Source organism: Myxine glutinosa, chromosome 8 (genome assembly GCF_964187855.1).
Source record: "Myxine glutinosa chromosome 8, kmMyxGlut1.1, whole genome shotgun sequence".
NCBI lineage: Eukaryota > Metazoa > Chordata > Myxini > Myxiniformes > Myxinidae > Myxine > Myxine glutinosa.
Genome location: NC_136268.1, coordinates 59,839,165 through 59,863,706, shown reverse-complemented (window position 1 = coordinate 59,863,706; position 24,542 = coordinate 59,839,165). Strand labels below are relative to the sequence as shown.

Here is a 24,542-nt window from a genome sequence, read left to right as displayed (position 1 = left end):
CCATGCGCACAAAGAAAATCTGCACCCAGCAAGGCCATGGGCACGTTTGCCGTGATGAAGTCCCACCTGAAGCGCTGGCCCCCGAAGCAGAATGCGACGCTGCGCGAACCGAAGGTGCGGATGGAGGAACCGTTTGCGGCGACCAAGGCAGGGCCGCATAGCGCGGCCTGTTTGTTCTGCACCGAGGCGGGTATCACGCTCAGCTGAGCGCCGGTGTCACACAAAAAACGCTGCCCGGACTCCGTGTCAGTGATAAACAGAAGGCTGCCTGAAAGGCCGACGCTCATGGCAGGTAGCGAGCGCCGGCCTGGTCGTTCCCCGACCTGCCGAAAGTGCATGGTGGGCGGCAAGTTCTGGCCGTCTGCCAGAACCTGGCATGGTAATAGCACATGGTCCGCTCTGGTGGAGGCTCCGGCGGTCGCGTCGGGTTCGGTCGACGGGGCGTCGCGGCGGCCGCTGCCGTCATTGGCATGGACTCGGCCGGTGGAGGCGCCGGTCGTGGCGCAGGCGTTGCCTCAGTTTGCCCAGGGTCCCAGGCGGCCGCTCCGACATGTCGCCCGGCCGAGAAAAATTTATCGGCCTCCTTGGCCAGGGCGCGAGGGTCCGTGATGGGCAAATTAGCCAAAGCTAATCGTACCTGCCCGGGTAGCCGCTGGAGGAACAGCTCGCGGAAGAGGAAGTCCGGGCTGTGGTCACCGAGAAGAGCAAGCATGTGGTCCATGCTTTCAGATGGACGTGCCTCGCCCAGCTCCGGGAGGTGTAGTAGTTGTCGTGCGCGTTCGGTCTCCGTGAGTCCAAACGCACCGAGGAGTAGGACTTTGAGCGCACCGTATTTGTCGGTGTTCGGCGGGTGCTGGAGGAAGCTCAGGACCCGGGCAGCGGAGGAGGCGGTGAGCGCAGAGACCACATGGTGGTAGCGCGTCGTGTCCTTCATAATCTTTCGCAGGGCGAATTGAGAAGCCGCTTGGGCAAACCAAACGGCCGCGTGCGACTCCCAGAAGCCCGGGAGCTTCAAAGCTGCAGCTGACTCCATCGCTGTGTTCTTAGAAAGGGGTCACGAATTGTGGGAGCTGTGCTCGCACGATAAAGCCAGACAAAATGGACGACACAGGAACGAAGTTTCACCGAGCTATTTATTTTGCTCAAAACCAAAGAACTCAAAAGCACACTGAATCCGCCCCTCGAACGGGCGGCAATTTATATCGCAAACTGAACACACAAAAGCCACGCCTCTCAGGCGTGGTGTGGTATGCAAAATAGGTAAGTCGCGCCTCCCGACAGGGCGTGGTATGCAAGGCAAGTGTTCGCCCGAGAAGGGCAAGTCTGGACACGCCCGGGCGAGTCCGGACACGTGACCGCTCGCCGGTTGCGTCATCGGCCGGTGCACTGTAATTGTGTCATGCTTCCGGTAACTGCTACAATCTATTATTTTTTTATTAAAGAGGTAATACCGCTGCCACCAAAGTTGGATGGAGGTTATGTTTTCACCCCTTTCTGTTTGGCTGCCATCAGGATATCTCAAAAAGTTTGACAGATTCCGACAAAATTTGGTGTACAGGTTTGGGGTGTGATAAAGACGAATTGATTAGATTTTGGTGAAGATCCGAATCCCGGAGTAGTTTTAATCGATTCTTCACCATTGAGACACGGGGACAAAAACTATATACAACACAATATCTCCAAAAGTTGTGAACGAGTTATGACAAAATTAGGTGGAAGAGTTGGTTAGGTGACAAGAACAGGCTGATTAGATTTTGGTTCAGGTCCTGATCCAGAAGAGGCCTATCAGTGGGATGGAATACCGAACATAAACCGTTCAGCCTGGCGGAGGTATGTGCTCTACCGAGTGCCGTTCTAGTTACAAATGTATTGTCGTGCGACTCCGGTTAACACCAGAAGGTCGCGGATAGGTCGAAACGGTTTATTCGGAGGCGACAACCAAACACGGATTTTACTATGTCACACGGGAGGAAGAAGGAAAATGGAAGCTGCGCAAAAAGCTTACCTTGTGCGCTGACTGCAGCTTCGATCCTGCAAGGAAATTAATTCAACCGGGCACAGGTTTAACAGGGAATGGAAAATAATACAAGGATTTATTGTCCCCCGTCGCACCGCGGAGCGAAAGGGGGACTATGGTTTTCCCCTCCGTGCGTGCGGGCGTAAGCGAAGGACCGCATTCGAATTTGGTGTGTGGGTGCAACCCACGTCAAAATCCAAGATGGTCGCCACCATGTATGTCTGATGCCATGTATGTCTGAACCTTGTGAGCGGAATATCTTGAAAAATAAGCAAAGTACCAACTTCGAATCTGGTGTGTGGGTGTATCTAGGCATAAGGAAGAACCCTATTGAAAATTGGGTCGCCACGTCAAAATCCAAGATGGCCGCCGCCATGTATGTCTGAACCTTGTGAGCGAAATATCTTGAAAAATAAGCGAAGTACCAACTTCTAATCTGGTGTGTGGGTGTATCTAGGCATACGGAAGAACCCGATTGATAATTGGGTCACCACGTCAAAATCCAAGATGGCCGCCACCATATATATGTCTGAACATTGTGAGCGAGATATCTTGAAAAATAAGCGAAGTACCAACTTCTAATCTGGTGTGTGGGTGTATCTAGGCATACGGAAGAACCCGATTGAAAATTGGGTCGCCACGTCAAAATCCAAGATGGCCGCCGCCATGTATGTCTTTCCCCTTGTGAGCGGAATATCTTGAAAAATAAGCGAAGTACCAACTTCTAATCTGGCGTGTGGGTGTATCTAGGCATAAGGAAGAAGGCTATTGAAAATTGGGTTGCCACATCAAAATCCAAGATGGCCGCCACAATATATATGTGTGAACCTTGTGAACGAAATATCTTGAAAAATAAGCGAAGTACCAACTTCTAATCTGGTGTGTGGGTGTATCTAGGCATAAGGAAGAACGCTATTGAAAATTGGGTCGCCACGTGAAAATCCAAGATGGCCGCCTCCATGTATGTCTGAACCTTGTGAGCGAAATATCATATCATAGCATGTTTTCTGCATCCTCCACTTTGTCAACTCACATCACTTCCCCGACGGGGGACCTAGGCGTAACCCTTGTTGCAAAGAAAATTGAGACAGGGAAAAGCACGCGCCGGTAATAAATATCCTAATCGGGACGTCCCCACACACAGATTTCAGAAACAAGACACAGGAAGATGAATTAATAAAAAGAAAAACGTCTGTTATGTAATTGTAAAATGTTCTGCCTATGTGGCCTTATCTCGTATCGTCTTGCGTCCCCAAGCTCCGCCGCACACCACGAGGCCCCTCGCTACAGCACCGCGAAGGCCCGAGCCAACACCCACTCCGTTCGCACACGATGCCCCAAAGCAGGAAAAACACCGCGCGTCCAACGCAGGCTAGCGGCTCCAAGCGAGGTTGATCTTCACACACGATCGGCTGGCCACGTCCCAGTCAACTCTCCCGAAGGAAACGTGCAAGAAGCAAGCGAACTCCACTCGGGCTATGACTCGACTCAACTCGGGCTGCGCAAGACGAAGAAGAGCTGCAATAGCGAGCTGCGCAAAAAAAGAACCGGATGTGCTCTCTCTCTCTCTCTCTCCCTCCGTCTCTCCCTCATAAAATGTCGTTCGGCGCGCGCTTAAATAACCTTTTCGGTGACGTCAGCCTTGGCGCGCTACCAACCAGCGACTTCCACTGAACCTTCCAGCTTCGCGCCTCTCGCAATCGTTGGCTGGAGGTTCGCGCCCAGCGCGCCGACTAATCACAGGACCGTAGCGTGGCGATAGCACGTAGCGTGTAGCGTGATGATAGCACATGGCACTCGATGTGGCTAGGCCTGTCGGAGATGTAACTGGTGGCGGTGCCCCGGCCTGGTTTCTTTGCCTGTTCCTTCCGAAGTCACTGTCAGGGAAGGGAGTCATTTAATGTTGCACTAAGGAGATCCTAACGAAGTGACTAAGTGGTTGCGGTGCCAAAAGGGACAAAGGTTTAGCTGACGAGGTGAGACATACAAGGGCTCCACTCTGTAATCCCTAACTCTACTTATTACTCGAACATCCTGGTATGCTCACAAGTATACTCTTAAACGACAAAATGCCTACACATGAATAACTTATTACAAGGTCAGATTCCTTACCGTGACAGACGAATACCTACCTACACAGATCTATCTGGCTCTACATATCACTACCCCACCCGACATAACAGTATCTTACTATAATTCACCAAATGTCCGTCTGTCTGTCTGTTTGAAGGTACCGTAAAAACTGCTAAACCGATCGCAAAGATATTTTGGGTGGATAATCCTGGGATCTGCAGGAGTAAAATAGGCTATTTCGTTTTCCCAAATTCAGCTTTAGTCTCCAGCATTCTCAGGGTTGGACTCCCGTGTAATATTCGCGTTCGCATAACGTTCATTGTGACTATGTTCTCATTGTGACGATGTATGTGTTCACGGTAGTGTTTGACATGACGGTGTGAACGTAATTTCGTAATGTTTTTCGTTTCGTAATCCTTTAATGAACGTTTAATGCCCTTCGATGTCCGGGGCCGCACGCGCGCTACACTGGACGGGCCAGCGTGTACCTTGCCCTTCACCGCCAGGCTCGGGTAAACCGCTGAGCCCCATCCATGATGGGAACTGGGGCTTGAGACAGTGTCCCACGAACGAGGAATTCCCAGTAAGCGCGAGTCATCAGCTCGCGTTGATCAAGTCCCTGCCCTTTGTACACACCGCCCGTCGCTACTACCGATCGGACGGTTTGATGAGATCCTCGGATCAGCCCCTGCACGGGCCATTCTCGGCTCGTGCCAGTGCACCGAAAAGATGAGTGAACTTGACTGTCTAGAGGAAGTAAAAGTCCGTAACAAGGTTTCCGTCGGTGAACCTGCGGAAGGATCATTATCGGGACAACATGAGAGCGAGCGAGACGTACGTGGTACGTGATCGTCCATGTACTGTTTAGCCATGTACTGTTTAGATTTTGATGATTTGCGTGTGATATGATTTAACGGATGTTTATATGAATCGTTTTTAAATAAAAAAGGCTTCAATTTCTGATATTTTACCTTTTCATTTGGGCTTCCCAATTGAAGCCCCGCCCCTAAGGGTGGGTACTGTTGCTAGTTGACTCAATTCTCTCTTTCTCAAAAAGATTGATGACTTTAATTATGCAGTTTTTTTCAGGTATTTCTACTTGAACAGTTAACCATGTTCGTTTTTTTTAGCTCACCTGGTACACAATTCCGGGGAGCTTATGCGATGGTGCAACGCCAGCCCGTAAACACTTGCAACTTCTCCGAAACTGCTGATTGGATTGTGGCCAAACTTGGCACAAAATGATATTTGATATGTTGCAACTCAAGTTTGTTCACAGTATGAAAAAAATCGGGATCTAAGGGGGTCTTTCTGGGGGTCAAAGTGGATCCAGGTTTGACCCCCTAAAATAGGAATTTACTTTTTCCTATGAAACTACACACACTGTTTTGATGAAACTTGACCACAACCTTCATCACCCATGATGTAGCAAAGTTTGTCCACGACATTAAAAAAATCGAGGTGTAAGGAAGTCTACGGGAGGTTTGAGCCCCCAACATAGGTATTTGCTCTCTTCTCCGGAACTACACACACGCTTTTGATGAAACATGAGCACAACCTTCATCACCCGTGATATACCAATGTTTGTTCACTGCATTATAAAAATTGGGCTCTGACTGGTGTGTGGGGGCTGCACCCCAAAATAGGTATTTGCTTTCTTAGAAATTACACATACAATTCCGATGAAACGTGACAACAAAGTTCAGTTCATCACCCTGATATACTAATGTTTGTTCACGCATTAGAAAAATCGGGATCTAAGAGGTCTACGGGGGAGGTGCTAAAATAGGTATTTTTTTTGGTTTGTTTGTTTAAAGCCATGTGATTATGTTCGTATGATTCTACATGCTGCTCTGTCTTCTCGCAACTATTGAAATTGGTATTTGCTTTCTCCACTGAAACTACACACAATATTTCAATGAAACTTTCCCACAATCTTAATCACCCGTGATGTACCAATGTTTGTGCAGAGCATTCGAAAAATTGGGGTCTGAGGAGTTATATGAGGAGGGTTGGGGTTGGGAGGAGGGTAGGGGGGGGTTCTCCCCAAAATAGGTATTTGTTTCTTTAAAGTCTTCTGATTATGTTAGTATGATTCTACATGCTGCCCTGTCTTTGAGCACATTGGTTTAAAATACCTTTAGTCAGTGTAGTATACTGCTTTATTCTACCAGGGGTATTGCCCCTGTTTTTTAAATCTGTCCTTTAAGTTTTAATGTATATATTCTTGCAGTTTGTATTCAGGAAAATGTACATTTCGTTTGTATGATGCAGGCAGTTTCAGAGTACACCCGTTTGACACCAATACAGCGAAAAGCTTCACTGGAGAAATTTGTGCAAAATGTTATGCATACTCCAGACGCAAAGAAGGAGCTTCAGCAGTGGGGTCTTGAGATAGACCCTGCATTTTTCCAGGTAGTTTTGAAATATTGTTGTCACAAGCTTTAAAATAATTGTGGATGCAGTTTTGGCATGCATGTCTTTTCATGACTTATCTCTTGACATTAAGCTAAACAAGTTAGTTTTATGTCAATAAATTAAAATGTAAAAATTGTTTACTGTCACTGTAGCTTTCATTCGCAGACTTTTTTGTTGATGAAGTCGAGGCTCGTATAAGAGCTCACACATAGGACATACCATAAAGGGAGCGGGAGAGAGAGGGAAACACAACAACCGTATGGAACAGGGACATTAGGAGATCTGTAGAAAATAGATAGTTGAGGTGGGTTACACAGGATAAACAAGATGGACACTACAGGGGCTTTCATGAAAGAAAACAGAGAATTTGAAGGAGGTGGGTTTGGCATGGAGTAATGGTTAAAGTAATGGTTGTATGAAGGACGAAGGTATCTATGTTAGAGGTGGTTGTGAATTCGTGGGGTGGGTTGGTTTAATTACCTCCATCACCAAAGGTGGATGGTGTTATAATAACATATAATAATAGTGTTATAATATAACAGTGTTATAATAACATTAAAATAACACGTCCACCACCAAAGGTGGATGGAGGTAATGTTTTCATCCCTGTCTGTCTGCCTGCTTGTTTGTCCGTTTGTGAACAAAATATCTCAAAAAGTTGTGGACAGATTCGGACGAAATTTGGCAGAGATGTGGCGTATGTGACAAGGACGAAATTATTCGATTTTGGTGAAGATCCGGAATCGGATCCGGCTACTGTAATTTTTATGTGATTCTTCACCATTGGGAGATAGGGCCAAAGACGATACATAGCAGGATATCTCAAAAAGTTATGGATGGATTTGGACGAAACTTGTTGGACAGGTTGTGTGTGTGACAAGTACGAATTGATTCAATTTTGGTGAAGATCCGGATCTGGATCCAGCTCGTATAATTGTTTAAGTATTTCTTCACCATTGAGTGATATGGCCAACCAGGCGGAGGTATGCTCTCTACTGAGTGCCATTCTAGTTGTGCATTTTTTTATATTTGTTTGTGGATTGGGATGGAAAAATGTCAACATATGTCATGATGGAAAAACATAAAAGGATTGTGTTGTCATTCCTTCATTGTCATTCCTTCCTACCTTGTTTGGTTGTTTTTTGGGAATGACATCCCCATGTGTTTTTTCATTATAAAAGTGTTTTCTAACTTGTTTAACTCGATTTTTCCAGATCTAGTTGCCTATGAAGTCCACATCCAGTAAATTATTTTGAGGGGCGTTTACATGGGGATCTCCCCCTTCCTCCCCCGACCCACATAATTGTCTATTTTACATGCCAACATTGCATAATTCTTCTTTACCCTCTCTCCTTTTTCTGCTCCTTACCTTCTATTCTATTCCATACTTCTATATCCTCCAAATCTTCCTTCCCTTCTCTCCCAAATTCTGCTCACCCCCTTTCCTTCTACAGCCATACATTCTCGTATTTTCCTCTATTTACTGCCTACCTATATGTACACAATAAAGAGATACCTCCATTCCCATCCTCTTCCCTTCTGGTCCTTTACTCAGTGGTAGTTAGTATTTCTAGTTTCCTACCTCCCCACCCTCCCTACCCTCCCTACCCTGTATAAGTGTAATAAATAGATGCCTTATAAAGGGATCACATGATAACATATATTTACATAAGGAGGAGGTACTGCACAACTTGCTTGAACAATAGTATGAATACGGTATATGGAAAGGTGAATTCAGAATGCTCTTATCAATAACCGTTATGTCGCTCTGTGAACCTCAATTAAAGCGACAGCTGTTCTTGGCCCTTTGCTTCGTAAATTTCACATTTTGTCATCTTATCCACGTGGCCTTGTATCCATGACAGAGACTTTACGGCAATTTCTCACTCTGAGCATGCATAAATGCCGTTCAACAGGTTGTGGGATATAGAGCACTGATGTGTGACTGACATTGGCATGTTAACGCTCGACAATTCTGAACAAAATAACCCAGAAGCATGCTCACTTTGATCAAATGTGCTTTCCATGTTGAAGCCTTGCTACATATGGCTGCGGTGTCAATTACCTCACTCTCGACTTACTTTTGCGGCAAATCAAAGTCGTTGAAAAGGGGAGTGAATCATTTTAAATCTGATCATGTGGAAAACTTCAAATTTTCCAGGATAACTTTGGGGTGGGGAGGTTGTCCAAGCTAGTTGTGGTGAGGGTTCGCCGGCCTACCTTTACAGTAAAAAAAACGGTAGCGCTGACAGACAACAGCAGAGGTTGCAGGTTTGTGAAAGCAACTGGGTCAGGATGACTGCAGGATTGAAGTAGTTGGATAGAAAGAGGATCGATGAACTGAGGGAGGAGATTGGTGTGCAAATCAGCTTGACGGAGAGATTGGTGAAATTCCGGTGGAGATGGGCTGGACACTTGGTGCAGATGGAGGAAGAGAGAATGGCAAAGAGCAGATAAGTTGAAGGAGCAAGGTAGGAGGAAAAGAGGTAGCCCATGGTTGAGATGGGAGGATTGTGTGAGGAGCGATGCCAATATGGTCCGGGTGAATTGCGAATGGAGAGAGATGGCTGAGGACATGGAGAAGTGGAGGAGTATAGTGGGAAAGGCAGGTCAGAAGTTTGGTACTGTTGGACCTCACCTCTTATAAAGGGAAGAGAAGGAAGACAAAGAATAAAAGTGATAAATCATACGTATTTGTTCAATCCATCGTTGTTAAAACTTGTTTCCTTTGGAAAATGAACTGCAGGTATGACTTTCCAATTGGTGATTACAATCTGTAACAAAACGCTGTACCATCTTCATAAAGATATGGCAGCCATAGTCTACAAGATTGTAGAAACAGGCTGTGCATTGTCATGCCAACGTGTCACTGCTTCGGTACTCTTCTTATTACTTGCAAAAATCGAAGATTTTTTAAAAGTATATTGGTTGGTCCATGTGCATTATTCTGTCTGTTTGTATGTCAATTGCCTTCAGGTTACAATTTAAAACCGATATTCACTAAATGGTGGAGTTCGTCAAATGCAATAAGCCTATTGATTTTGAGGTCAAACGGTAAAAATGGGCCAAAGGTCAAGAACTTGGTTGCAATTTCTAAAATCCTCAATTTTCATCCGATTGACTTGAAATTTGAACAGGATTTGCATATCAGGTCACTCAATTCAACCACCAATTATTTTTGAGATCAACATCGGCCAAAGGTCAACAACCTATTTTAGGGATTGCACAAGTATCTGGCTATGCATGGCATATTTCTTATTATTTATTCTTCTCTATTCAATCGGTGTGTGACTCCTTGTAGCTGTAATATTGCCTGCATTGATGTTGTGTTTTGGATAATTTTAACTCTTCGTCTGTTATGTAGTTGCATAAAATTTACGTTTTTGGTTTGTTTTTGTTTTTTTGCAGACTGTTGGGCGCACCTTGCCTCCTGAAGTTATTATTTTTGGGAAAGCTTCTTTGACCACCACGCAGGATGTTGATTGGACACGGCAGCTTACACAATCGGACTGCACAATTCCTGTGAGATTTATTTGCAGGATCATTTGGATTTGCATGTCACATTTTATCATGTGAATTTTTTTCAGCATGCGGCTCAAAATACAACAGTATTTATAAGTATAGGGACATTACAGACATATCGGACTTCTGCCATTGCTTGATTTTGGCTAACAATTGGTTGCTGTGTATTTCAATAGCTTGGATTATTTTGTTTTTGTCATGTTCTGTAGTTGCAGCCATGTTCCCACTTTGATTTTCCTCTTTACTGTTAATGGAGCACCACAATTATATAATTGTAGAGCCCCTTCAACTGAATAAATTTTTTCTTTTCATTCAACTTTATCAAGTTAATGTTGAGTCTCTTTCAGGCAGTTTGTCTTGCAGACTTCATCCCCAATTGGACAGCATCGATCAAGTTTTATTGAAAACTAGCATAAGTACCCGGCATTGCCTGGCAAGGCAGAGTCGCTTTGTGACAGGAATATTAAGAGAGGGAAGGAGAGAGAGAGAGGAGGGAGTGGGTGGATTGAAAGGAGGGGATAGGGAGAGAGAAGGGGAGAGGTGGAGGGAAGGGGAGAAGAGGAGGGAAAAGGGATTGGGGAGTGTAAGGGGGTGAGGAGAGGGAAGCGGAGGGAGATAACATGGAGATTTCCCCACGTATTACCCTGGCGCGGCTGCGGAATCCTTCATGGCGATCCTGCTGGTTAGTTTGTTGTGGCAGTCTATACAAACACAAATAAAATACTTCAAAACTACAGTGCCAAAGGTTTACCTTCAAACAGAGGTCTTTCAAAGAGGAATTTAAGTGGGAATTGTCGTAATTCAATTCAAAAATATATAAAGTCACACGGAGCACAAAATGTCAGTTGATCCTTTTGAAATCTCAAATCAACATGATGGAACAGCAACACAAGGTCGATGAACATTAATTTTAGCTCACTTGGATTTTAGTCCGGTGAGCTTGTGCGATCGAGCCGTATCCTGTCCGTAAGTCAGTCAGTGAATGAGTGAGTCTGTAAACACTTCAATCATTATCGCTTGAACCAAACACACAATTTCGATGAAACTTGCCCACATGCTTCATATCTGATGCCTAACGAAGGTTTATTGAATAAATGACATTGAATTTATTATTGAACTTATTGAACCTATTGAATAAATGACTTTGAATAAATTTATTGAATAATTGACCGCATCAAAATCTGTGCTCATTAAGTGGTTCTACGGAAGGTGGAGAGGGGGGGGGGGGGACAAGGGGGTGTTATATACCACCCCAACCCCACCCCCCAACAAAAATAGGTATTTGCTCTCTTCTCAGAAACTACACATGATTTTGTTGAAACTTGGTTTTCTGAGCTGCATATCTGATGCCAAACGAAGGTGTATTGACCGCATCAAAAGCTGCGTTCCACAATTTTGATTACACTTGACCACAAGCCTCATATCTGATGCCTAATGACGATGTATTGACTGCATCAAAATCTGCGCTCATTAACGGGAACTAAGGGGGTGTTTTGACCCCCCCAAAATAGGTATTTGCACTCTTCTCCGAAACTACACACACACAAATGAAAGTTGATCACAACCTTCATCGCCTATGGTGTACCAAGGTTTGTTCACGACATTAAAAATATCATGGTCTGAGGGTGTCTGTGGGGGGTTTGAGTGACTGTTTCTCCTGATCCAGGAGAAATCCAGGATCTTCAGGATCCAGGATCTTCAGGACCCGCGGTCCTATTTTTATGTACGGTTAAGCCCAAAATTATTCATCCCCTTACCAAATTCGGAGTATTTTGAATCGTGTTATTTGAGGAATGAGTTTCTTGTGGCTTACGTTACATAAGAATGTGACAAACAGCTGAAAGAATCACTGCAAGAGACATTTCAAGAAATACATTGTTTCGGCGGTATTTTATTGACAGATTTACCAAAAATGTCATGTCCAGAATTATTCATACCCTTGCTTAGATCAGTTCAAAGTCGCATTCAGTAATCAACGGAAAAGCCTCTGTTTGTGATCACAGCCTCCAAACAGTTCTTATATTTGCTCACAAGGTTTTTGCATGTCTCTACAGGGATTTTGGCCCACTCCTCCTTCGTGAAGGTCTCCAGGTCTTTGAGGTTGGAAGGCTTCCTTGCCATCACTCGGGTCTTGAGCTCCCTCCACAGATTCTCGATTGGGTTGAGGTCCGGACTTTGGCTTGGCCACTCTAGAACGTCTACATCATTATCCCGGAACCATTTCTTGACTGACTTGGTGGTATGTTTTGGATCGTTGTCCTGCTGATACGTCCACTGCTGCCCGAGGTGAAGTTTCTCTGCGGATCGTTTGATGTTTTCCTCAAGGATCTTGATGTACTGCTCCTTTTTCATGATGCCATCCACTTTGACGAGATTGCCAGGCCCACTGGCTGAGAAACATCCCCAAAGCATTATGCTCCCGCCTCCATACTTGACGGTCGGGACTGTGTTCTTCGGGTTGTATGCTTCACCTTTTTTTCGCCAAACGAAAGCAACATCTCTGTGCCCGAAAACCTCCATTTTCGTCTCATCCGACCACAGAACGGATGACCAAAAGCTTGGATCTTTGTCCAGGTGCGCTCTTGCAAATGCCAGACGAGTTTCTCTATGCCTCTGTTTCAGGAGTGGAGTCTTTCTTGTTAGGCGTCCATGGAGTCCCCCCTTGTGCAACGTCCGCTGGAGTGTCTGCCTTGATATCTTGGTCCCAGACTCGCCAAGGTTGTTCAGGAGAGCCTTGATGGTGATCCGTGGATTGTTGTTGGCCTCTCGCCATACTTTTCTTGCCAGACGAGGTGACACCTTTGGCTTCCGGCCACGTACTTCAATGTTTTTTACAGTGTGGAACTCCTTGTACTTCCTAATTATGCTTTGTATGGTGGCAACTGGCACTCGGAATTGCTTCGAAATAGCTTTGTAGCCTTTCCCCTCCTTGTGAGCATTCACAATGCACAACCGAAGGTCCTCACTGAGTTATTTCTTCTTCGCCATGCTGACTATGAACTGAGAATGATTGCATCAGCTCCCCTTAATTTATAGTCTAAAAGCAGAGTGTTGTTCTATAACATTCCTCACTGTACATTCAATAGACCACATTTGTATTGTATTCAGATTTTATGCATACATCTTGGAATAATTGCATAACATTATAAAGAATCTGAGGAATGTCAAAAGCATGTGCATTATCACAAACATTGGCCTCAATTCTGAGATTTGGTATGGGGTATGAATAATTTTGGACAGGCATAAAAACAAAAACTATTAACATTAATTGTTATGCCAATAACAATTCCGGTCAAAAGTTCCGCTTCCGGTCCCTCGAGCGAGGAGGCTTGCTTCGATCTCTCCACGACATCAAAGTTTGAGTACTTTCCCATTCGTGTCTTTGTCAAATTTCCACTAGTTATTTTATTGTGTATGTGTTATTGTGTGTTTCTATTTAGTTTTGGTTTTGTAATTATTGCAAATTTGTGTGTAATTAGTCGTTTTTTTGTTCGCACCTCCTGCGCGGCCTGGTCTCTCCAGGCTCCCCCCCCCCCCCCCCCCCCCAGTATTTTGTGAATATAAGTTCTTTCCTTCATAGTATTTGCTTGTTTCTTTGATTTTCTTTCCCCCCCTATACCTCTCACGAACATCTTACTCTTTGTCCAACGTTTTAAAAACAAAACAAACAAATAAACAAAAAAAAAAAAGAAAAAATAATTCTTTATTAATTCCTTCTCTCCTACAGGACACGTGCTTGTTCACTCTCCTCCTCGTCTCGTGCCCCGCCCCCTACATCTCGTTTTTCTTCCACCTCTGCTCCTTGCTCAAATCCACGTCCTCACTTAGAGACTTTTCCCAGATTATTTTTCATGGTTTTGTTTAAATATTATTTAAATATGTTTAAACCGCAGCCGTGATGCTATGCCAGGAAGACGAATGACAGATGCGCTTTTCATTGTGAGGCAGTTGCAGGAGAAGTACATGGAGAAGAGGAAGAAGTTGTTTCTTGGGTTTGTTGATCTGGAGAAAGCATTCAATAGGGTTCCACATGAAGTAGTGACATGGGCATTGAGGAAGTTAGGAGTGGAGGAATGGTTGATCAGAGTGGTGATGGCAATGTACGAGAGAGCGCGCACAGCTGTAAGGACGAAGGACCGGAACAGTGGTGAGATTGAGGTGAAGGTGGGAGTGCATCAGGGGTCGGTACTAAGTCCACTACTATTTGTAGCTGTGATGGAGGTGCTGGCTCAGAACGTAAAGGAGCGTTTACCGTGGGAGTTGTATGCAGATGATGTGGTGGTGTTTGCGGAAAGTATGGATGGACTGAAGGAAAAGATGAGCAAGTGGAAGGAATGTATGGAGACAAAAGGTCTGAAGGTGAATATCAGAAAGACGAAGGTGATGGCAAGTGGTAAAGCATGTGGTGAGGTGGAAAGCACTGGGAAGTGGCCCTGTGCTGTGTGTAGGAAGGGTGTCGGAGTGAACTCTATTCAATGTACAATGTGCGCTGAGTGGGTTCCTCAAAAATGTAGTGGTCTGAGAGGGTCATTAACCAGTGTGGCAGCTACATTCAAATGTAAGGTGTGCACAGAGGGAGCTGCAGATGGAGGAAATGTTGAGTTGGATCTTGGAGACGGCGTGAAGCTGGAAGGTGTGAAAACATTTTGCTACCTCGGAGACATGCTGAATGGAGAAGCTGGATCAGACTCGGCAACGGTTGCTAGAGTGAGATGTGCATGGAAGAAGTTTCGGGAACTGAGTGGCGTGCTGATGAGGAGGGTAGTGTCGTTGAAGCTGAAGGGAAAGGTGGTGTATGCTGCATGTGTGAGAAGTGTTATGATTGATGGGAGCGAGACATGGGTAATGAACGTAGAGCAGCAACGAAGGTTGGAAAGGGTGGAAATGCGAATGGTTCGATGGATGTGCAGAGTATCGTTGAGAGAGAGAAAGACAAATGATGAATTGCGAAAGATGCCTGTGATTGATGCTGTGAAGAGGAACAGGTTGAGATGGTTTGGTCATGTGTTGAGGAAGGATGAAAGTGACTGGTTGAGAAGAGTGATGGAAATGAATGTAGAAGGAAGTGGAGGACGGGGAAGACCGAGAAAGACTTGGCTGAAGATGGTGGAAGAAGAAATGCAGTCAAGGGGGTTAACCAGGAGAGATGCAGAAAATAGGGCAAAATGGAGAAGATTGTCATGGGGACCGCACGGCTAACCCCCGCTCTAGCAGGGAAAATGGCCTTTAAAATGCATGTTGTTGTTGTTGTTATGCCAATAATGTTGAGCCAAAATATAATGTGGATTTGTTCATGCCAACTAAATGTCCTTGCCTGAAGTGAAAGTTCCACCACTTTAGCTTGTAAGTATGAGATAAATGCAAAAATCTCAGATTTTTCATCGGGTATGAATAATTTTGGGCTTAACTGTATGTATTGATGTCAAAGTGACGGGTCGTATAATGAAACCAGATTGCACAAAAAAGGTAAAGATATAATAGCATACCCTTTTTAGCAGGTGAGGCACCGCCCGAGCCACCACACGTTGCACCAACACAGGCACGTGGGGGGGGGGGGGAGGAGTTTGAAATTCATAGCTCGAACCAACATGCTGGAACTCCAACATGAGGTTCGGACATTATTTTTTATCTGTGTATATTCACGTGGAAGTGATGTGTCGTATAATGAAAGCAGATTGCACAAAAACATATAAACAAAATGCCACAATAAAGGCGAGGCACCAGTGGGTGGGGGAGAGGGATGCCTTCTTTCATCGACTATATGTACTTTTTAAAGGAAGGAAATAGGTAAAATAGGCTCAATATGAGGAGGGAGCAGGGGTGTTCCATCTCGTGGGGGTGTTCCATTACCAAGCTGCTTATAGAGTGCTTGCCAAGCAGCTTATGCACTCCCACCATACTTTTGAGATCCCTGGAGTGTCACACAATATCTAAATTAGATAAATGAACACTTTTTTTTTAAATGGTCGGAGCTGATGCTAAGGTCAATTCCTGAGTTAAAATTTTGAAATTTGGTTCCGGTAAAGAGATGATTCTCGTTCTTTGCGGCAATTAAATAAAGGCAGGAACACTGGCGTTTATATGCACTGTGCTGTTTATAGGAATACAACAATTCGTAGGTATGAAGATCAGCTATATTACCATTCATAGATATGAAGCTTTATTGTATGGAAACTGACCTGTTCTGAAGCAAGACATACTTGCATTGAGTGGACAAAATGGTGGAATTAAGACCCCAAGCAATGACCTGAATGCATTCTGACCAAAGGTAAGCCTGTTGGCGTAAATTATTTTCAAAAACACACCCAAAGACCCAGTTTGTATTCATGCAATCCCTTGGAGTTCCCTTGGTATGCATGCAAAGTTTTGGGCCACTAAGTTTCATGGTTTTGGAGTTATGGAGGAGACTAATGCACGTACACACACACACACACACACACAAAAACACACACACAAAAACACACACACACACACACAAAAACACACACACACAAAAACACACTTTTATTATTATTGATAAACTAAAAACGAGGCAGTCTCTCACCAACAGTGAAATTGAAGCATTTGTCATAACCACACTTTGCTTCACATCAGCCTGTGGGTGTCAAAGATCTTCACAAATCTTTGATTGGCTGTGCTCTTCTAACCATATTTACAGTTCAGATCATGTGAGCTTCAATTTTTTTTTTTTGAAAGAATGGTCCTTATGGACATTTTAAATGATAAGGAAAGGAAATTGCTGCATGGATCTTTCTACTTTGCCAGCACAGATGACCTTTTGATGCTGGCATATGTGAAGGAAAATACCGTAGTTATAATGTAGAAATGTTATGGTGTTGATGTTTGACTGGTTTCTTTCTCTGTCATTCCCAAAGCTGTTTCTGTAAAGCCAAAATAGCCAAAATATGGATAATAGTTTGCCTTTGTTTAAAAAGGAAACGCCACAATTGGTAACTTTTCACCAGACAATTAAACGTTATCTTGGTAAAAGTGACTGCAACAAAGCATGGCAGAGGGAGGTTGTGTTTTGGCCTCACATTGACACTGTAAACAAGTTTGTTACTTTTCTTTTACACAATAGAAGGTAAAATTGAGAGTAAATGTGTTGATCTTCTACAAATTAGAGTTCGTATGTACACATGTGTTTATGCAGATACATCTGAAGCACTGGCAGATTCTATGCACCCTACGGGATAAATCCAAAGTGAAGGATTTTGCTCACATGATGATCGGAGCAGGGGCACAAATGGGTATCATGATTGCCGAACCACAGTACGTGGAGCAGCAGAATGATCGTACTGAGACTTTCATTCGCAATATCAGTGGCTCATTCTCTCCATCTGTGAGTCTTTCAAACTTGAATTGGTCATCTGGTGGATTTATCTATGCTCTATTGGAGTATCTGCAATTGCTGTTTTATGTGACAATGGTGGTGTTGTATTTTTTAAATTTTTATGACTTCACCGACGAAGTCGCCAGATGCTCTGTTTTCTGGTTGTGCATCTGTGACAGGTTTTCATTACCACAACTTGAGAATGGCTGAAGGGATTTAAGTCAAACTTGGTGCAGGTATACCTAATTATGTGAAGATGAACTGATTCGATTTTGGGGTCACAAGGTTATAGGTCATGTTCGATAATAATCCTGTTACCATGATAACTTGTGAACCCAGTGATGGGATTTTGATCAAAGATGGTACAAATATGTATTATGATGCAAAGATTAACTGACTAGATATCGGTATCAAGAGGTCAAAGGTCAGTGTCTGTGATAGGTTTTCGTTTCTGTGATAACTAAAGAACGGCTGAGGGGAACAAGTCAAACTTGGTACAAGTATGTACATTGTACAATGATGCAAAGATTAACTGGATGAGATTTTGGGCTCAAGAGGTCAGAGGTCCAATTTGTTAAAAATTATATTACCAAGTTAACTTGTGAACCAGTGGTGGGATTTTGACCAAACTTGGTATAAGTATATATTATGATGCAAAGATGAACTGCCTCGATTTGGGCATCAAAGGTCAGAGGTCATGTCAGGTAAAAACGTGATACTTGAGAACAGCTGAAGGGATTTAAATCAAGTTTTGTACAAGTACGTATAATGTGGGCAGAGGCGTATCGGTGGACGTCGCATCTTAGCTCTTTCACGAGCCTCGATTCAGTATACAAAAAAAAAAAAAAGCGTCGAAGAGCGCTGTTCTGTTTTTGTTTTTTTAATGCAAAGTTTGAGCCTCATGGACAATCTGATGCCAGAAAATGAGAGGTCAACACCCGAACATTTGATGAGAGGAAAATGGTGGAAAAGAGATGGACAACTGTTAAATGCCTTGTTATGGATAAAACAGACAGGACAAGCATATGCACTACAAGAGATTTTTTGGATCACTGCTCTATATATGGGAAGAAGGTGGGACTGTGGAATAAGGAGGAACTTCAGAGTTCCCTCTGAAGAGTTCCCAGAGGAACATTCATTCATTCATTCATTCAGAGTGGAATCGAACAGGTAATGCATGGGCATCAGGATGGCATTAAATGGAGGTATTTACCATATTCAAGGAATGGAAGAATACAACTGCATGACCTCAGGAAGGCATTTCCGCAGTCATCGAGTTCAAGCATCATCACAAGTCTCATCCAGACAGACAACCCTTGATTGACATAATTCTGTAAACAATTGCCCAGATTGAGGTCGTTTTGATATAATTGCTGAATTAAAGGTCTATTACATTTTGGTGGGTTGTAAAGTTAATATTTATTTTGATAGTGCTATGAATGTCATATTTGGATATGTTCAATCTGTCTGCCAGATTGGTCCTCAGAAACTTCTGCTCCTTGGATTGCCAGAAACTTCTGCTCCTTGGATTGCCATAAACTAATTGGAATACGTTTTCAGCTTTGGGAAATATATAACAGCAGAGTTTTGCATTTGTCTGGTAATTTGTGTTTAAATAAAACGTTTACGACTGGGGACATAATCACAAATAATGTGCATTGAAAATACGAGTGATCTATGCACAACTAGACTCTCGGCAAGCTATGTCATGATAACTTTTGGGGGTTCGCTGCTGATTCATTCTCACCTTCGCGATGTTACAATCGCTGCTGAATGTTATGCCTGTTTTGGAAATCGCGAGACTCTTTCAAGAAGAAAAGACGAATAATGTTCTTCCGGTGGTGTTCCTTTATGACATGGGTGGTTGTGTTCCTTTATGACAATACATCTGTGCACAATGTTTATTGTTGCACAGGCCATCTTTCAAAAAACATTTGAAGTGCCAACTTTACAGTCCAGACCTGACTCATTGAGTTTTGTTTGTTCTGATATATTCCCACCTTCGTGGCACACAATTTTCAGACGTGTGACTCCTTGAGATTACCGTGTTCTGGCTGCAGGAATGGTAAGACATCTGTTTTTGTGGCACAGAACACTTGAAGGATAATTGGAGCAAACACATTAGTGTTGAGGTGGATTGGTTTGAACCATGAAGTTTATCATGCAGGTTTGTTTCGTCTATCCCTTTCTGCAAATTTGGGAAAAGTACTGATTGTCTGCTATGTGGCTTGTTTTCGTACTTACTACATATAAACCTGAGAAAACTCATTTTAACCTTGTGATCCAAGTTGAGCATAAACTTGAGTTGAGCATGCCTTGTTATTATTAACCCCCGTTGGACTTACTCCAAAACGGGGACTTATGGATTAGGTCTCGTCCGTCCATATGTCCGTCCGCAAGCATATCTCAGAGATGTATGGACTGATTTTGTTCATACTTGGCACAAAGACAATACATGATGGTATTGTGCACATCGTTTTGGTTCACAATGCGATCAAATATGGCCGATTGGCGGCCATTTTAGTTGTAAAAAACAACAACAACCTGATGTTGAACACGTCCACAACCATTTCTCGGACATGCTTAGTCCGATTATGTTCAAACGTGGCACAAGCACAGTACATGGTGGCATATACGTGCACCTCACTTTATTTTGCGATCTGATCAAAGATGGCCAACTGATAGACTGGTGGCTATTTTAGCTGTAAAATACCCGGTATTGAACATGTCCTCAACCATTTCTCGGAAATGCATTTACTGGTGTTGTTCCCAACTTAGCACACAGATAATTAATGATGGCTTATATATGCTCGTCATATTCTTTCAAGATCAGATCCAAGATGGCCGACTGGCGGCAATTTTGTTACTTAAATGTGTCCCCAACCATTTATCTGACTTGCATGCCCGATTTTGTCCATGCTTGGCACAAATACAATACATGAGAGTATACATATGCAGAATTTTTTTTTTTTGGTAATCCAAACAAAGTTGGCCACCTCGCAGCTTTTAAGTCTGTACAGCAAAATTATGAAAACTACGGGGGCTATGACATTTTATGTCTTTTTGTTGTTGTTCAATCTTGATTTCCCATCTCGAGGCAGTAGGAGAGTGCTGGTGGTTTTCCACTCTGGCTGAAATCCTGATAAAGCTGGAGGATCCTAAATTTTAGAGCACATCATCCATCAGATGGGAACTTCAAGCCAGTTGTAAATTCTGACCCTTTCGTTTATTTGTTCCGATGAAGGGTTAATGCTCAAAACATCAGCTTCTCTTTGCTTCCCACACCTGCTGGCATACGTCGATCAACATTCCTGTTGATTTCATCCATTGATCAAAAACTCTTGTTGTTACTCATTTGCTTCACCAAAGCTTTATAATTTACATGAAACGTGTTTTTAAACAGAAATTTACATCTTTCTCCTTGACAGGTACAGATGGTGATGTGCATTTTTCCATCCATGCGAGATGACCGCTATAATGCTGTGAAGCGTCTTTGCTGCGTAGAGCAACCCGTGCCATCTCAGGTATACTTGCAGGTGTATTTATTTTTAAGGCGTAGCCAGGAGTTTTAAGGCATAGCTGTCTGGAACAACGTTTGTCTGTCCGTCCAGTGTGTGTACGTATGTATGTCCCTTCCGCCGACATTTTGCGAGTTTATTATGCCTCCGCCGACGAAGTCACCGGAGGCATTATGTTTTTGGGTTGTCCGTCCATCCGTACGGACTAAACCTCGTTTTTCTCAGCAACCATATGTCCGATTGAGACGAAACTTTCAGGGTAGGAGTGAAACCCAAGCAGAATGTTTTTATGATAAGTGTGATGTCATCGGTAACGTGGTGTGGCAGCCATCTTTGATTAAAAGCAAATAATTTAAAAATTATTTCTCGGGAACTGCTGAATGGAAAAAATTGAAACTTGGCACATTGTCAAGTTCTCCCAATGGGGAACAAAAGCATGATAATGATGACATCATAGGTGAAGTGGTATACCAGCCAAAAATGTTTTAATTGAATTCCTTAAGCCAAAGAACTGAAATTGCATGCACATAGTATATGGGTCACATTATGACATAGGTCACATGGTTTGGCAGCCATGTTGGATTGAAGGAAAATATTAAATAATTATATCTCTGAAACCGCTCACCCATCGATGCTAAATGTTGCAAATATCATCTAACAGCACTGTTGCATATAATTTGAAAATGATGATGTAGGTCACGTGGTTTGGCAGCCATCTTGGATGGAAAAACGAACCTTATCCGATCAACACGGAACTTCAGAAATGTGATCCCCTACCCATACATTTTCAGAAAGTACATTTTTAAGGTCATTTGTCATGTGGTATGGCAGCCATATTAGCTTGAAAGCCGATATTTTTTTTTAATCCCTTCTCTGAAACTGCTTCACCGATCAATGTGAAGCCTGTAATGTCTGATGAAAATGTGATACTTGAAAACAGCTGAAGGGATTTAAATCAAACTTGTTTCTTTTTAGGACAGTGAACGATGGCATATACCCGTTGTGGGACTCTGCAGAGGCATATTGGCGACAGTCGCATTGTTCTAGTTCCCTTTAAAAATAGTTTTCCTTTCAACTGTTAGTCTGATTGACAGGAAATTTCACCATAGGAGCGCCTCCTTCTGTATAATTTTTAATGATATTTATGATGTCAATGGCCACGTGATATGGACGCCATCTCGGAAAAACTTTGCACTTTATCTCTGAAACTGCTCCATGGAAAAAATTTAAACATGGCTCATTGTAAAGTACTCCCCATGGAGAAGGAATACGTTATGTTAATGATGATGTCACAGGTGCCTTCATTACGACGTCATAATTCAATAAGTACAACCCCTTAGTCCGATCAGTTTGAAATTTATTCTGTGATCTCCACAACAATTATATTGGAGAATGTAAATTTATGATGTCATCAGTCATGTGGTCTGGCATCCATATTGAATCAAAGAAAAAAAAATCCTAAAAAATAAACTTAAAAAACAACAGCTGGCTCACACCAAGTTTACTGCACGGGGTATTCTATGAATAACATCTACCTTATTATTTTATCATGTTTGAAATCAGATTCCTTCCCAAATCTAAGCATTTTCTTTTTAACTCAACTGGACGGTAGTCCAGTTGAGTTCATCACATACTGAACCCTCCGGCGTCCGTTGTCTGTCGTCGTCGTCTGTTGTCTGTCGTCTGTTAACTTTTTGACGTTAACACTCCAGCATCCACAAATATTAACCGATTCTGATCAAACTTGACATGCAGCATCCTTACCCCAAGGACCAGGTTGGTATTACATTTCAGCCCGATCCGTTGAAAAATGGCGGACTTAGGCTACCATTTTGTTTTTGGTCATGAAAACGACTAACACTTTTGCGTCCACAAATATTAACAGATTTTGATCAAACTTAGAATGTTTAACCCTTGCCACACAAGGTAGGTTGCTATTGCATTCCAACCCGATCCGTCACAAAATGGCCGCCATAGGCCGCCATATTGTTTTCTGCTCCGAAACGACGTTAAGACTTTAACGTCCACAAATATTTATGGATTGTTGTCCAGTCAGTTCAGTTGAGTTCTGCTTCCCTGGAAGCTCTAGTTATTGTCCCCCGTCGCACCGCGGAGCGAAAGGGGGACTATGGTTTTCCCCTCCGCCCGTGTGTCCGTCCATCCGTGCGGGCGTGCGTGCATAAGCGAAGGACCGCATTCGAATTTGGTGTGTGGGTGCAACCCACGTCAAAATCCAAGATGGCCGCCGCCATGTATGTCTGATTGATGCCATGTATGTCTGAACCTTGTGAGCTGAATATCTTGAAAAATAAGCGAAGTTCCAACTTCTAATCTGGTGTGTGGGTGTATCTACGCATAAGGAAGAACGCTTTTGAAAATTGGGTCGCCACGTCAAAATCCAAGATGGCCGCCACCATGTATGTCTGAACCTTGTGAGCCGAATATCTTGGAAAAATAAGCGAAGTACCAACTTCTAATCTGGTGTGTGGGTGTATCTCGGCATATTAAGGAAGAACGCTATTGAAAATTGGGTCGCCACGTCAAAATCCAAGATGGCCGCCACCATATATATGTCTGAACCTTGTGAGCGAAATATCTTGAAAAATATACGAACTTCTAATGTGGTGTGTGGGTGTATCTATGCATAAGGGAGAACGCTATTGAAAATTGGGTCGCCACGTCAAAATCCAAGATGGCCGCCTTGCGTCTTCCACTTTGTCAACTGAAATCACTTCACCGACGGGGGACCTAGGCGTAACGCTTGTTCTCCTTTTTTAAACCTTTGCAGTTTCACCCATGAAATAAGAAGAAAAAAAACGGTGGGAAAAGGGAACAAAAATAAGTATGCAGGGGTTAATAAAGGGAGGAGAAAGAAAGACGAGTGAATAGAAGGAAAAGACAATTAAAGGGCAGAGACAGAAAAAGCCAAGAAAAAGGAAGGATGAAACAGTTAGATTTGAAGGGAATAATAACGCTCATTGAATCCACTTAGTTCAAGTGTACTGAGTTTGAAAATCATGTTCTTTGTTCTTTACGTTTTGGGTCTCTGGTGCCATAATGGAGCTGGATTCCAGAGACTGTCACCTGTCACCTGGTCCATACTGTCCGCGGTCAGGTTGACGTGGTGGACTATTGTCTTTGAAAGGTCCGTGGTGTTAGTTCTGACATCCTGTTCACGGAAACGATCACAGTCTTCGCCACGTCTCTCCGCTTATTTTGTCTCTTATTTTGTCTCTTATCTCCGCCACGTCTCTCCGCTCTCTATAGCTTATTTTGAGGAGGGTGCAAATAATGCAATATATTTTGTTGGTTAAGGTGCAGATGAAATTATCAGTTACTTGGATAACATTTCGGTCCTAGTTATTGATGTGCATTTCTTCATATGACTTCAGTGCTTTCACAGAAGCGTTGTAACCTGCATTGCAACAATTATGTGAGCCCCTAAAACCCTTTTCGGAGGTGGGAGGGGTATGTTCCTTTGCACAGAAAATTTCTCAGCCTACCGTCACATTTTATTGAGATCACAGGTGGTTGTGGGGGAGATTGAGGTAGTTTCACAATCGCTTTGCACAATTTGAGTTTTTTAGGATGATATTCTTGACTGGGAGGATGCTGGAATCATCTTTATTGTTCATTGAAACATTTTTTGAATGTTAACTTT

General features: G+C 43.3%; 2 protein-coding genes across 2 annotated transcripts in view; one reads left to right on the top strand and one right to left on the bottom strand.

Moving 5' to 3' along the window:
• Window positions 1-24,542, bottom strand: part of LOC144893281 (uncharacterized) — a 1,021,022-nt gene that overhangs the window by 508,605 nt on the left and 487,875 nt on the right. The window lies entirely within an intron of this gene.
• PIWIL2 (piwi like RNA-mediated gene silencing 2) overlaps window positions 1-24,542 on the top strand; it is a 171,794-nt gene that overhangs the window by 125,707 nt on the left and 21,545 nt on the right. Inside the window, exons 10-13 of the mRNA XM_078782829.1 lie at window positions 6,365-6,505; window positions 6,661-6,700; window positions 17,269-17,372; window positions 20,792-20,887. Coding sequence (XP_078638955.1) covers window positions 6,365-6,505; window positions 6,661-6,700; window positions 17,269-17,372; window positions 20,792-20,887 — 381 coding nt within the window. The remainder of the gene's footprint in view (window positions 1-6,364; window positions 6,506-6,660; window positions 6,701-17,268; window positions 17,373-20,791; window positions 20,888-24,542) is intronic.